Here is a 16,532-nt window from a genome sequence, read left to right on the forward strand (position 1 = left end):
CTCTCTGCGCCCCTACCTGCTGACCCCCATCCAGCAAGCCAACACCGAGGCAGAGGAGAGGTATAACAGCGCTCACATCAACTCGCGCGCTGTTGTGGAGAGGGCCATAGGGGTGTGGAAGCAGCGTTTCCGGTGTCTAAGCAAGTCTGCTGGTGGCCTGCAACTACACCCCTCAAAATGCTGTGCTCTGGTGGTGGTGACTGCACTGCTGCACAACATGGCTATCACAGCAAACATACAGCTGCCTGACGATGAGGAGGTGTTGGCAGAGGCAGCTGATGAAGGCCATGTCGAGGGTGATGGACTGCATCCTGCAGGCCTACAAGTACGACAGCAGCTGATACAAAATATGTTTGGCCCCTAATGCCCCCCACCCCACCCTACCCTACCCTTCTCTCCCACTGGCCCTTCTATTTTTCCCTCCCAATTAGTTTCCCCATTTTTGTTTTTTTTTTTCCATTAAAATCCATGTTGTATAATTTACTTCCCCCCTGTTTCATTCTATCATGATCTATTATTATTATTTGGGTTTTAGTATGTTCTTTTATATTTATTTTTTTGCCGAAATTTTATATATATATGGCGAGGTGTACCATATGGCACAATGACCACAGGGTACACAACATCCTTCACCAAGCAATACACACTGACTGCATATGTTACTACAGGGGTGGGCATTCTTATTCAGAAAGGGCCGGTGTTTTTGCAGGTTTTTTTGGAATAACAGTTCGATCAGTTGCTCAAACCCAGTTGTGCGACCTCTTCAGTCGATCGGTCCTCTACGTTTTGCTCTAAGCACGGAGTTGCAGCGAAAAGCTGCATGCTCTTTCTGGATAAAATTAGCCACCCCTGTGCTAATTAATACTTTGCAGTCTGAGATTTGTCCCTATTGCTCACTACAGACAGTTACCGTTTTTATGACCAGAGACCCACACAACAATTACGTTTCAAACTACATTTTCAGACAACTTCACATTATATGTGATCATAGAGCTAAATTATTTCTTATTAGGTATTAAAGATTATTAAATTTCTTATTTACACGGTGACTATGCCCTTATTAAACTGCATTTTCCACCATCGCTGACGAATTTACATATAACTACGCTTCTAACTACAGCTCGCGAGCTGTCGTTCGAACTACACAACTTGACAGTGTTTGCGAACGTTCGTTCGAACTATGGTTTCGAGAAACACCTGCGTCGTTTAACGATGCATCGTACCACGTAAGTCCGCAGTATCGTTACCTATGTAGTTTGAACTATGGTTTCGAGAAACACCTGTGTCGTACTTACATAGTTCGAACGACGGAAGTTGCTAACATAGTTAGCAACGATGGTTTCGAGAAACGCACCCCTGGTAGATTTCTTGGTTAGTTCTTAGTTTCCATGTTTATTAGTTTCATCTGTTCCCTGTTTTCCTGGTCTTTGTTAATTAGCCTCACCTGTCCTGTGTTAGTCTCGTTACCCCTTCAGTATTTTAGTTCCTGCTTCTGTTTAGTTCCCCAGTGGTTCATTGTTGGTTGATGGTAGAAGGTTTATTGTGAAGATTCTGTTGTTTGTGCTTGAGTAGTATTCCCTGTGTTAGATGTTACCTGCCCTGTTTTTGTAGTAGTCTTTGTTTACTTTTGACCCCCCGTGGTCCTTTGTTTTTGCTAGTTCTTTCTTTAGTTCAGTTAAATAAACCCTGTTTGTTTTTTGTGGAGCCGCCAGTGGGTCGCCCACCTATTTTGTGCCTGTGTCATGCCACGTTCTCGCACCCGAGCCGCCTGGAACCATGAAAGCTTTCTGCGGGAGTAGCTCTCATGCAGCCACCTGCAGAAAGGCTGCACGCATCTTTAAGGGGATGGGGGAAACCCTTTGGGAGCCTCATCCCCGGATGAGTCAAAACTGTTGGAGAGCTAATAACATCAGTCCTGTTGGCGATTGGGGCAGGTGTGGTGCTGAGGTGTTGCCTGCTGCATGGCAGCACTTGGGTCCCAATTTGATGCGGCCCATCCCTTTAGACAGGTGGAACGTCGTGTCTCTCCGGCAAGATGACCATCTTCCCCTGCTGTCAGGGGAGCTTTGTGAACTCCGCATTTCGGTGGTGCCACTCTTTGAGGTACGCAGATTGAAGAGCAGCCAGATCTCTGTAGGTGGGTACACCTACTTTTGGTCTGGTCGCTCTGATGGCTGCCATACTCCGGGAGTAGCTGTTGCTGTGGCGGATCGGCTCCTCCTGATGGTGTCTGATGTCACTCCTTTCAACAAGAATGTTATGAGACTCAGGCTAAGGCACTCCTTGGGTGTCATGTCTGTTGTCTCCGTGTATGCTCAGACTGCGGTTAGAGATGTCTTGTTGAAGAAGACATTTTACTTGCAACTTCACTCAGTGTTTGATAGGTGTCCACAAGGCGACACTCCTCTGGTCATGGGTGACTTCAGTGCGACCACAGGCACCGACAGGACTGGCTATGAGGATTGTGCCAGTCCCATGGGTGTGGAGAATGGGGTGAGAGAGGCTCCATGTTCCTTGACTTCTCAAGATGTCAGGGGTTGCGTGTTGCTGGATCCTGGTTCCAATGCCATGAAATGCACCATTGGACTTGGTACTCCAATATTGCTAGTGTGGCAAAGGAGATTGTTCACATCCTCATAGGCAGATGCTGGAGGCTCCTACAGAACTACCCAGTTTGTGAATTCTGACCAAAGACTTGTTGTTGCTACTCTGAAGATTCAGCTTAGATCCAGTAGGCTACCACCTACTAGGAAAATGAGGCCGAATTTGCATGCAGTTTGTGTGAGGAACTTCCAGACTTGGGTGCGACTGCCGACTCCAATATGATGTGGGAGCACTTCCGTGATAAGACCCTGAAGGTTGCCAAGGGTTGTATTGCTGTTGATGGTGTTCCCAGAAGAAGGTGTTTCATCTCACAGGGCACCCTGGATATTATCGAGGGGAGTCGCAGTGCATGACTTGGTGGCAACTCCAGTCTGTACTGGGAACTGAGGAGGACGGCTGTGAGGGCTCAGGGCAGATAAGATGTTTGATAGACAAATCTGTGAGCAGGTGACACATCATCTGTGGTCTAGTGACTCACATCCTGTTTACAGAGGAGTTGAAGTATTATGTACATCTGAATCTGTTCCTTGGAGACTTGCAGTCAGGGCAGATGATGGCAAAGTCCTTACAGATGACACTTGCAGTTGTGACCCGCTGGGCCAGCTACCTTGAGCAGTTGTTTAAAGCTGATCCTCTGGCTAGGACATTGGACATCTCTGGGCCCAAGATTCTAGAGGCTGATCCTCCAATAAGTTGTGAACCACTCAGTCTCACTGAGATTGCACAGGTGGTGAATCAGTTGGGGGTAGGGAAGGCTGCAGGGATCTGTGGTATCTGGGGTGAACTTCTCCAGTCTGGTGGTGAGGCTGTCCTCCCTCCTGACATTGAAGGCAATCTTTGCTTCCATTTGGGAGTCAGGCATCATCCCAACTGACTGGAAAACCGGACTCATAGTCCCTATCTGGATAGGTAAGGGTGATCACCTGGATTGTGGCAACTACAGGGAGATAACAATGCTCTCAGTGCTGGGTAAGGTCCTTGCTAAGGCCAACCATCTGGAGTCTAGGGGTAGGGTACACACTTTCACTGATTGGGGCATGGTCACACATTTCATTCAATATCATAAACTTAATTCATGGCAAATAAAGTATTTCTTATATATTTGTTTTGGCATTAAACTCCATCTTAATCTTAGTGTACTTTGTAAATATGTCAGATTTATGTGAAATTTGTAATTTGACATCAAGTACAGACATTGCAAAATGAAGTTTGGAACACTTACAGAAACATTATAAAAGTACATAGTAAGCAATAGTGGAATTTAGTTTTGATCCCAGATATCTGATCACCAAAGTCTTGGCTACATGTAGTTGTAACTTTCAGTTGGATAAATAAATAAGAAAACCCTAACTCATGTCACTATTTCTGGCTCCATTCATTGAATATATAGCAACTTTCATGTGTATGCTTGAGCCATTGACACCTGGCCTGGATCGCATTTCACCATTGCGTTGTTCATCAAATTACCATGCGAATGTGATTTAAATACACGATAATGCGGCTATTTAGAATGTAAATAGCGATCTTCAGGTGACAGCGGCACTACACTATGGAGGGCTAAGGGTGCCAAAATTAAATAAATAAATACACTAATAATTAATTAATTAAATGTGCCATGAATTGTTTAAAATGGGAAATATAAAGAGAAACTATTACTTAAATCTGTCATGAATTATTTAAAATGGGAAATAAAATATTGTTAATTAAATGTGCCATGAATTATCTACCATTAGAAATAAAATCATTATTAATTAATTACATGTGTCATTTACAATTATTTCACAATTTATTTAATTTTGGCACTTTTGGCACTTTCACCACATCATGAATTAATTTTATCTGTCAGTGTGACCCATCAAAGTCAGTAGGCGGGACAAACAATGATCTATCTGGATCTTGTGCAGCCGATTGTTTTGGTCTGAAGCTGTGTCATTTCCAACATGGCGCTACCAATCATGGACCAGGCCCAATACTGCGCATGTATTCACATTTTGCGGCAGACCGTGATTCAGGGCATGGATGTCGTGTATCATCACTCATTGGTCACGTATTGTGAGATGGGTCATTGATGTTTATATTTGTAGTTCAGCCGTCACTTTATTGTGGTATTTAAACCATATTGCTTTGCTGATTGTAATATTTGCATCTGTGTGCGCGTTGCTATTAGTGCCTGACAGTAATCTTACATAAGGTTTTTCCCAATGGTATTGCTGAATAGATGCCTTTTCTTTAGAAATTGTAATAAAATTGAGGTGTATATCAATCTTGTGTACCCATATTGCTTATCAAGCGGCTGTGATACATGTACAGCATTTTCTAAAAAAAAAAAAAAGTCACTCCAAAATAATAGTTAAGAACTTTTATTTGCACAACATAAACAATGTTTATGTTGTGCGGTTTGGCCCAAGATAAAACAATCGGTCGTCTGTCAGAAACAAATATAATTTGCTTCATTTAGCACCACAAGACACAGCTGCCATAACTGACACGAGTGTGTAGTAATTACACTGATACAATTAAAAAAAGAAATGACTAAGGAGAAAAAAAAGCAGGCTTAGTTTAAGTAACTTCACAGCACATCGAACTGGGTAACATTAAAGTAATGTCACCTTTGACTGTAAAATTGATGGCCATACCCTGTATTTTACGTCGCTCCTTCTGAAGCACATTTGGCATTGAAGGCCTAATACGAAATAAAATCTTTTAAAGTCGAAGGACTCCATCATTATCCTGTTAATTCTCTTTCCCCTCTGTCGACATTATCACCAAAAATCAGCAAACGATGAAATGTGATGCGATGCCATAAAGAAGTCGCAAGCGTGCGCATGCGTAGTAGCGGAAGTTACATTTTCGGTAGGTGTAACATTTTCGGTAGTGACACCCCTACCTATATCGCTCAATTAAGGCCGTTGCGAAATTCTTCTTCTTCTTGATTATTATAGGTAGCAATGTAAAAACAAATACTGTCATCTATTGTCTCGGAGTATGTTGACGGGTCCCGTACCGATCCATTATCTGGGATCTATTTGTTTTGACTTGCTGTACAGGGTAACCAATCAGATGTTACTCTCGGTTGACGACCCGCAGTGACAGATAAAATTAATTCATGATGTGGTAAAAGTGCCAAAATTAAATAAATAGTGAAATAATTGTAAATGACACATGTAATTAATTAATAATGATTTTATTTCTAATGGTAGATAATAATTCATGGCACATTTAATTAAGGATATTTTTATTTCTCATTTTAAATAATTCATGACACATTTAAGTAATAATTTATCTTTATATTTCCAATTTTAAACAATTCATGGCACATTTAATTAATTAATTATTGGTGTATTTATTTATTTAATTTTGGCACTCTTAGCCCTCCATACTACACGTCCCCGATGCAGGTAAAATAAAGTAAGATGACATGGTTTACTTTTTTGCCGATTTAACCTAATTTTAAAAACTTTAATACTTCCGACAATGGACATTTTGAAAAGACAACAGATTACGGATTTAGTCAGTGTTTTCCATGTTTCTATAATAAGATTTCAGTGAGTTATGAACTGAAATACACGACAAAGATACGCAGCATCGCCGACGATGCTGTCGACTCCAGAGGGTTAACCTTGGGGAACCACGGGGTCATATATGACCCTTCCTTTTATTTCTGCCTTACATTCATATGGGAGGTATTTTCTGCAAAAAATAAAATTAAAATTAAAATGATAAAAAGAAAATACAATCTCCACTTTTCCATTTACTTCCCAAAGTCTGTGTGTAAAAATCCTGCACAAATTAAAATTAAAATGAAATAGCACTATTTGCATTTTAATTTTCCACTCATGTATGAGTCAGATGTGAAAAATTGAAAAATAAAATTAAAAACCGTTTTTGTCTTTTCATTTCCTACTTTGGCTTTTCATTTTCAAGTTCACTACATGCAAATATATGTTAACCGGAGCGGGGCGGTGGGCGGAGCTACTGATCACTGCTGCGCCTCTCAGTGCGTTTGCCGATTCCTTTCTTCTTGTGTTTCCTACCCGTGTCGCCCAAACTAATGGCAAAGTCACACGCGGCTTAAGTTAGCTACTAGCTACAGCTTCCGATTCATTTAGCTTCTTATTTGTAGTGTCTTATTTCACGACTTAAGTTACTTGCAGCTTCCTTATAGGGGAGTGTTCGAAGCTGCACGTGCTGTGCAGTTTTTAGTTAAAACATTTAGAAAATACGAAATTAAATATTATGTCATGCGATATAATGGCAGGTATGCCATTGTAAGGAAACACTGAAATTAGCCTGGGTCAGACTGCCATGTTTTCAGCTAGGTAGCTATCTGGCCTAGGCTAATTTCAGTGTCATTAGAGTGGCATGCCTGCTGTTTACTATGCATTTCATATTTACCTTACCCAAGATGAATAAGACCTCCGAATTCTATTTGGAAATATGGCTTCTTATTCAAATAAGTGTGAACAATTGATCAAAGTGTCATGCGACCAGTTTACTGTTACAAATGAAAGATCACATTATGCCCAGGTAATTCCACCATTTTCAATACAGGAAGACTTTCTTCTACGAAATAAATATACGTTCTCAAACCTTTTATTCATACGTTATTTTGTATTTCCAACTTAAGCCCCGAAATTAGACGCTACGAATAAGAAGCTAAATGAATCGGAAGCTGTAGCTAGTAGCTAACTTAAGCCGCGTGTGTCTTTGCCATTAGTTTGGGCGACACGGGCAAGAAACACAAGAAGAAAGGAATCGGCAAACGCACTGAGAAGCGCAGCAGTGATCAGTAGCTCCGCCCACCGCCCCGCTCCGATTAACATATATTTGCATGTAGCGAACTTGAAAATGAAAAGCCAAAGTAGGAAATGAAAACTCAAATTGGAAAATGAAAAGACAAAAAGGGTTTTTAGTTTTATTTTTCAATTTTTCACATCTGACTCATACATGAGTGGAAAATTAAAATGCAAATAGTGCTATTTCATTTTAATTTTAATTTGTGCAGGATTTTTACGCACAGACTTTGGGAAGTAAATGGCAAAGTGGAGATTGTATATTCTTTTTTATCATTTTCATTTTAATTTTTATTTTTTGCAGAAAATACCTCCCATACATTCAACCCACTCATCAAAGTTAAGATTTTTTTTTGCTTTACAGCCCATTGTACCATATACAACCCATTAACAGTTACATTTAGTGATTACTCCTGCTCTGGCCTCATGGTCGCCTGCTACCCCTGCAGCTTCCACCTCTCCCCTGCTGGGGTTCCCTCCGACTCCCCGTTTCCCCCTGCCCTTTGCCTTCTTGCCCCCTGTGTTTGCTCCCCGTCCCTTTGTGCCTTCTGCTCCCTTTGCGCTCCATATGTTTGTTCCCTGTCCTTCTGTGCCTTTGTTCCCTGCTGGTCCCTTTGTGCCTCCTGTTGGTGTTCTGCCCCCTGGTGTTCTCCCTTCGCTGTCCCCCTCCATGGGCTTTGTGTTTCCGTCTTTGGTGTCCCTGTGTTTATTGGCGTTTCCTGTTGTGTGTCGGCTTTTTGAGTTGTCCTCTTTGTGTCTGTTCGGTGTGTCCGTGCTGTTCCCTGTGGTGCATTTATGTTCTTGCTTTTGTTTTCCCAGGTGCTGTGTCCCCGGTCTCGTTGTTTCACTCCCCTTAGGTGGGGGGGGGGGTCCTGTCCTGCCCTGCCCTGCCCGGATCGTCCGCTCCTTCCGTGTGCCTCATTAACTTCATGTGGATTCCCCGTGTTTACCAGCTGTTTCCTGTTGCTGTCATTAGTTCAATGTATTTAAGTCCGCATTTAAGTTTGTTTTACCAGTCCAGTCATTAATGTTGTTGTACCGTGTTCCTGAGTCTGTGTGCTTTGATTAAACCCTGTATTCCCCGACTTTCCGTCTCCCTGCTCCTGCTTCCCCGGTTGATACACGACACTTACACTGATTGTTGGACCACTAACACAATGACCAGTTACACGTCGGTGACATGCCACTACGTATATGACTTTATATTAAAGTCAGATTTATTGGATTGCTTTGGAGCAGAGCAGCACCGCTCAGAAAATCTGGCTCAAGATTTGAGACGTGTTGCAAATAAGTGGGGCATCAGTGACAAAATTGCAACCTAAAGTAACATAGTTAAGGCTGTGAGTGAGCAATTGAGGTGGAACCATGTCAGATGCTTTGCTCACCTCTTAAATGTCAGACATGCAATTAAATCACCACAAATACAAGATACTGTATAATACAGAAAGTGAAAACAATCACTGAATATGTGCGCAGAAGTACACTGACCTTTGCAAAGCAAGATGAGACAAGCCCAGTTGCGGCTAAAACAGGATGTAACCACACACTAGAACTCCACGTACTACATGCTACAATGCTTCACAGAAGTCATAGAACCTGAGCGATTTCCTTAGTTAATTTGTAGTTATTTTATTATTTTAATTTAATTTGCTCATTTATACATTTTATATTTCTTCCTTTTATACTTCTTTCTGTCCTTGCTGTTTGCTTCCTCACATCATGTTCTTAGAAGGTCACCGGTTCAAACCCAGCCTCAGCATGTCTGCAAGGCCCTTAACCCCCAGCTCCCTGGGCGCCCCAACAGTTGACTGCCCTTTGCAGACAGCTTACTCTTCAAAGAGCAAGTTGAGGGAGGCGTAAAGACAATTTCTCCACGGGGATCAATAAAGTATCAATTATTATTATTATTATTAAATTACTCTCACCAAGGCCGTCTGACCCCCTGGATCCAGGACTCTTTACAAAGACCATAGATAAAGTCCCTGCTTCCCTCAGGGGGGGCAGAGACAGACACAGACAGACACTGAACCGGCCGTGTGAAGATCTTTCTGTAACATCTTCATTCTGTCTTAATAAACCGCTTAAGCTTAAGGAACCTGCCTCATGATTCAACTCTAAAAGAACCTGAGGTTTCACTGAAGAAATCTATTAAACCACTTGTCTTTACACTGGCACTGGTAAAGCCAGAACTGCCCGCATTATCTCTAGAGGAATGTGATATCATGGAGGGGGCCTGAAATGTCCTTAAACCATTCAAAAAAGTCACTGTGGAGATTAGCTCACAGAGGTATGTAAAAGGTGTACTTATATCAAATACTTTTAAAATCATCAATACATCCTGTGTTGATTATGTAATTCAGTATAAAGACGATTATTGCTGCAGTAGCTAGTAAATAACAAAAAAATAGTAACTTTTTAAAGGCTACAATTGCATTAAATAAACAAGAAACACAATTTAAATAAATATTTATGTTTTGACAGCTTCATGACAGACACAAAGGCAATACTGATGGCATGGGGGCTACAAAGGATTATTGCCTACAGGCAGAGAAACCCCTCCAACAATGAACCAGTCCAAAGGATGTTTGACTTCCTAGCAGCTGACTTAATAATAAATAAAAGTTTTGGTCAGGTAGAAAGGGTCAGAGTACTTGCAGAGGCTACACTTTGGAACCTAGATTGAAAAACATGCCTTTGTAAACTAAAAGAATGCAGGCAATGCTAAATCACAAGTGGTGGTGTCCAATCTATCACCAGTGATCCAGAACACTATTACAGACCACCTTATCCACGACCTGCTGAGCCCCTAGAATACTGGAGAGCTCGAGCCCTTGTATACAAAAATATATGCAGTCATGAAGACCAGGCTCTGTCCTGTGGCCACATTTGTACCCTCAGAGCATTTTTTTTCTAAAACAGGCCAGATTATTACAGACAGGAGGAGCAGACTCAGTTTCTCCAAAGTGTGTGAGCTTATATTCTTAAATGCTAACATATGACACACTTAGATAACACATATAGTTCATTCTTTTACTCTATTTTAGCTAATTTTGTACACTGATGATGTTTTAAACTAATACAAATATTTTTATTTACCACATATATTTATTTAATTTTTCATACTTGCTGTTGTGTTTTGCCCTTTAGTACTTCTGCAATTTTTATCCTTAAAAATTAAGGAATTAAGTTTTAGTATGCTGCACGAGAAACTAGCAACTTCTGTCTTGCAGGAGGACACCTGATTGGGATGTCAAAAGTTAAATTTTGACATCCCAAAAAAGTTTTAGTGTTTGGAGAAGAAAAGGTTGCACAGTTATGGTTATTTGTGGCTTGATCTTAAAAAAACTAATTTATAAATATGTACGCGCTGGGTCACTAAATACCCGAGGTATGTAAAAATGTTTCCTGAAAGTCCCATGTACAGAAGATTTAATATTAGAAATTCTCAGGAAAGTAAAAGGAGGTCGATTTACACTAAAAAATCAAATTGACATTTTCCTATATGCATACATGTAAAGGCAGTTTAAAAATGCACACAGATGGTTTAATAATATTTAATAATATTCACCGTCTAATAACATATTCGCTGCTAACTGCCCTTAGGAGAACTTCACAGTGCGGGGTTTGTTTGGAAATATTCAAGGCTACAAGAAACACTGTTGCCAACTCCCCAGCAAGGCTGTCCTAAATAGTCGCTAGAAGTCGCTAAATGACGCCATAATCTCATTTGCATAATGTGCAATGGGCATGTAATTGTAATGGACGCTGTAGGAGAGAGGAATAATATCGTGGGAGAGACAAAAACTGGTTAAAAGACACCCTAAATACATTTAGAACTACAAATGAACTTTCTTCTGTCAATTATTGTTTTTTTTAATATTACAATTCCAACCAATTTTTGTGGAATTTAGCTCCGCCTTCAACACCATCATCCTGGCCCTCCTGCACGACAAGCTGCCCTACCTGTACGTGCCCGACTCCACCTGCAGGTGGATCACAGACTTCCTGACCAACAGGAACACTCGCTCAAATACTATTTCCTCATCCTAGTATAAGCTTGCACTCTCCTAAATATGTATATATTTCTCTCCGTTCCACTGCTATATCATATTTCACATTCTTCTATCTATTTATATTAGTACCTGCAAATACCCCTAAGTGTGTGTGTGTCTGTGTGTGTGTATGTATATATAAACCCACCCTTACCTCTCAATGTCTGGCATGAGTCACCAAAGCAAATTCCTTGTATGTGTCAATGTACTTCGCAATAAACTCTATTCTGATTCTGATTCTGAACCCTCCTCCTTTATCGGGGCTTGGGACCAGCAAAAGTGACCCCAAAGAGACACTCTGGTGGAGTTACTTATTTTTGACTAAGCCAGGATCAGCCAGCGGTGGCTGTGTGCATGTGCGATTCATTTGCAGTCTGGACACTGAGAGGTGAACATTTCCTGCTCTGACTGCAGCTGGGCAGGGCTGCTGCATGAAGACTGGCCGCCTGTGATCGCTTTGGGACGGGAGGGGAGCCCACGGCAGCACCTGCTGCTCGGTAAGAACAATTTGTGCTTTCACATCAACGTCTCCAAAAGTCTCCAATAACACAAGAAGAAGTCTCTAGATTTGTCGCTAGTCGCTTTTTTAAAAAAACGAGTCGCTAGAGCGGTCTAAAACTCGCTAAATATAGCAACAAAGTCCCTAAGCAACACTGACAAGAACCACATGGTCACGTAGTGGCGAGATCAAGCAGTGTCGATACTATCTCTCTCAACGGCTCTGGTTCACTGTAGAGGTATAAATTCAGTCCAAGGTTTAGTGTCCAGACAATCATATGCTTGCTTACAGCATGCCCTTACATACCTCTCTGGCTCTCTCTGACCATAGTCACGTAATATTTCTGAGGACAAGCAGAAGAATGAAAAGAACGAACTTGTGCAGGGAAGTGGATTTGAGTGTATAGTTCCTGTAAGGGGTTCATTCCCCATGAATGATTCATTCCCGAACATAACACAATTACAGTGCTGTTGCCCACTGTCCACAGCTTGTCGACAAAGCGGACATAGGAAGAGAAACAGTATTATTTCGCTTACGTTGCCGACAGTCAGTGGAGGCCCAGAGACATTTCAAAGCTTGTTTTTTAAATCATCACAAACCAAGGGAGCCAACATATTGAGACATCGAGCGACAGGTTAGCAAATGTGATACAATTATACATAACAATTTTCAGACTTGTCCCTCAAAAATGTCATTTTATTTTATGACAAGTTAATTTTTTTACCACTTCATTTTGAGAGGTAAGATTAAGGTCTTTGATTTGGTTTGAAGTCAACTTTGATTTTGATCTTTTTTAGGTGATATTTTTAGTTAAAGTAATCATTGCATGCAGTACATTTGTGTAAATACTATTACTAGAAAATGTGCTCAATAATGTGCAGACCTCTGCCAAAGAGGTCTGTTGCTGATGTGAGAGAAAAATTGATCAGAGGGTATATTTTTCTTAACTAGCTTTTAGATAAACTACTTTTGGAATGCATTTTTTATATTGTTGCAAGAACACCTGGGTGACAGACAGCTGACACGAGATAGCTCAAACCTCATTTCTCTTTTAGCCTAAGTGTTGCACTCATGTTTTGGAACATAGTAAATGTAGACTGGGCAACAAGGGTGGAGGCGTCGAGCGCGCTTAACAGTTATGGCAGGAACACCACAAAGACAGAGGCCATGCAAAAGTGTAGACGCCCCCACGTGCCCTAGGCCTGCAGCATGCAGATCACATGAAGTACATATATACGTTTGCAAGATGCAAACTGCATAAAGCAAAGTGCACGCCATACCTAACGAGTTTGATCTAGTTCTGAGGAGGGGGGCGCGAACTGTGTGTGTACCCCTATAAAGGTTATGTTGACCAGAAAGTTCTTGGAGCATTACCACGGAGATATCATCGAAGTGGTTGCTCCCTGAGCTCAGCAATAAAACGACATCATACTCTAAAGCACCGACTAAGTGTCATAAGTTTCTTCGACACTGGTTAAGTGATATCCTGCAAATTTAATGAACTGTAAAAGAAATCAGAGAAACTCAAGTATAGGGGACAATACTGCATACCACATTTAATTACACCATGACCTAAATCTAATTATCTGGAATAATCCAATTATAAATGTATTAAAGCATGTTCAGTGGCTGTATAGCTCAGCAGCTGCAACTGAATAATTTTAGATTTGTTAAAACATGTTCGGTTTAGCTCTGCACCGGTGACAAAATAGGCTGTTGTATTTAATTTGAGTGATATTGACTAAATGTTATTTAATTAATAAAAAACAAATAATTCAATGTGACAGTATCATACCGTATATTTGGATATTATAATATCAATTACACAGGTCCACAAAAAAATAATAATAATAATTTTCTGGTGCCAAGGTTTTTTGAATGGATTTAGGGTATTTTGAGAGTGCTGAATTCAAAAATCACATTACTTTTGCTGAATTGGTTCTAGTTTTTGAGATAATGGACATCCATGAAAATAATGCATTCCCCCAATGCGACTTGTGTGTGATAACAAATGCAATAGCTTTTGGTCTGTCTTAGGTAATGAAATGAATGATGAATTAATTAATTAACTATTAAATATCTCAGAAACTAGAGCCAGTCATATTCTTTATCAGCACCATAAACTTAATGTAAAACCATTCAGACATCGTTGGCACCAAAATCACTGTATACCAGTGTTATCAATTTGGTCAGGTCTTAAGAATTACCATTCAGAAAAAATACTACAAGTACTAAAAAACATGTAACACAAAATAAGTACATCAAGTAAATATTATTTCAAGCTAAAATATTTCTGTTAAAAATATAGAAAATGCTGTGATATAAACACCTGTGAGAATCCAAATAGTATTAGCAATTTTAAAGACATCTGCAGTCATCTGCAAATCTTTTCACGATCTACATTTTGGGATTCCTTCTGATATAGCATCAGATCTCCATCATGATCTCCAAACTGCAGCTGACAGTGTGTGAAGGAGCAGGAGAGAGATCTCTACTCAGTTCCACTGTAATGAGTTACACTCACCTGTGTGCCCAGCAATGAGAAGAATCAGGAGCATCAGAGGATCCATACGTGTGTGTGTCACTGAGCCCAGATCTGTGGAGACTGACACTCACTTCCTCATCCTCTGTACCATCACTGTCTCTGTAATTTCTATTCTCACACACAGCCGTAAGAATGAAGGGGGAGTGGACACTTTAAACAGGATGTGACAAAACCACAAGGCTGAATGTTTAGCACTTCAGCATGCCATTTTAGAATTATTTGTCAGCAGAGCATAAAATACACTCTAATTGGATTAATAGATTAATTTATAAAATAAAAGCTTCAGCACAAATAAAGGACATGCCTGGATTACAATTAACATGTATTTATATTAAAGGTGGATTTCTCTGTAGCCTCAAAGAGCTGTGTTTCACCATAGCTATTTATCATTAGTATAATTATCTAGATGCTAATGCAGGAAGCACACAGTGTAAGCAAGGTAAACCTTCAACAGCATGTCAGTCCATTGCAGGGCACTGGAACCTGGAGAAATGCCATGAGAACAGAGGAAGCCTGCAAACTGCACACAGACACAGTCATGGCCACATTCAAAGCCAACAGTCAGCAGTGCTGGGATGGCAGATGTATGAGTCAGATATCTAAAATCAGGATAAACTAAAGACAAAGAGAGAATTTGAGGAACCACAGCAAGGCCAACAAAAGACATGGGCTGACAGTAAGGCATCAAAATCCAAGTCAATGTCTAGTTGCTCTTAAATAAACTGCAAGTGCATCCCCACTCTACCCACACACCCCTAACCTTAATAATCTGTATCCCATACACACTCCTCCTACCTATGCAAAAATAATAATATATTTTTTTTTGTCTCAATGTAACCAGATCCCTAGATATATACCTGTGGCTGTCCTTTCATGTGTCATCACTAAATGTGTGATTTATCTCAAAAAGAAATCAGTTACACATCTCTCCACGACACCTGATTTGGCTGCTGTGTGGTTTCCTCCTCCAGCTCTATCTCCCCATCACACAGACGCGCCAGCACCTCCTACCCGACGCAAGGACCCTGCTACCAAACAAACGGTTAAGAATAAAGAGAGCAGAGGGAGGAAACACTCTGAAGATCATGTGGTTTTCAGGCCAGCATTTCGACAGCAGCTACAAGACACCTCTATGCAGAAATGGACTGCTTAGGGTGCTGGAAGAGTGCAGAGAGTGTGCACATGGCATGTTTGCCATCAAAAAAGGTGTCATGTGGTGCAATCACGTGCAGTGGTCGACTCAGGTGGGAGCAAGGTGGAGGGCGGGGATCAAGGTGGGGGGGGAGGGGGCACCCATCACAGCATCACTGAAGTGCCCTCTAGAAAGGCAAAACCATTGCTATTGGCTGCCTTCACGTAAAAAAAATGTTTGGGTTCCTTCTAGGGTGCCCCCTTTATGTGAGACAGTATGATGATGTCTCACCAATTTACCTGAACCACGTGTCTTTGGACTGTGGAAGGAAACCAGAGAACTGAGAGGAGACCAGCATAGGTACAGGAAGAACATGCAAACTGCCCACAGAAAGCTGGGCCAAATACCGAAACCACAAGCCTGGAGGTGTGAGGCTCACAATCTCTACCAGCTAGAGGGTAACTAGCTCTCCAAACCTGCTGCAGAGTGAAAGACAACCAGGTCTAGTCTCAACCCCAGAGGTTGATCTTGATCTCTGATAAACACAGACCTGCTTCAGTTGCACATGAAGCTGGTTGTTTAGATCCCTCTAACTCTACACACAGAAATTACTGAAATTCCTGGGGGTGTACATCAGTGAAGACCTCTCCTGGACCACCAACACTGCAACACTGGCAAAGAAAGCCCAGCAGCGCTTCTACTTCCTGCGCAAACTCAAGCAGGCAAGAGCTCCACCACCCATCATGACCATCTTTTACAGAGGAACCAGTGAAAGCATCCTTTCCAGCTGCATCACTGTGTGGGGTGGGAGCTGCACTGAATACAGCAGGAAAGCCCTACAGCGCATTGTGAGCACAGCTGAGAGGATCATTGGTGCACGACTTCCCTCCCTGAAAGATATATACTC

General features: G+C 41.3%; 1 protein-coding gene across 8 annotated transcripts in view; it reads right to left on the reverse strand.

The window, feature by feature from the left end:
- LOC111840391 (polymeric immunoglobulin receptor-like) overlaps positions 1 to 14,581 on the reverse strand; it is a 43,085-nt gene extending 28,504 nt beyond the window's left edge. For 7 of the 8 annotated variants that reach the window (XM_072706703.1, XM_072706702.1, XM_072706700.1 and 4 more), the window contains exon 1: positions 14,473 to 14,581. In XM_072706703.1, the coding sequence (XP_072562804.1) occupies positions 14,473 to 14,518 (46 nt within the window). In that variant the 5' untranslated portion in view covers positions 14,519 to 14,581. The remainder of the gene's footprint in view (positions 1 to 14,472) is intronic. The other variant, XM_072706704.1, reaches the window with a different exon arrangement.
- Between the last annotated feature and the right edge of the window lie 1,951 nt (positions 14,582 to 16,532).

Source organism: Paramormyrops kingsleyae, chromosome 24, assembly GCF_048594095.1.
Source record: "Paramormyrops kingsleyae isolate MSU_618 chromosome 24, PKINGS_0.4, whole genome shotgun sequence".
Lineage (NCBI taxonomy): Eukaryota > Metazoa > Chordata > Actinopteri > Osteoglossiformes > Mormyridae > Paramormyrops > Paramormyrops kingsleyae.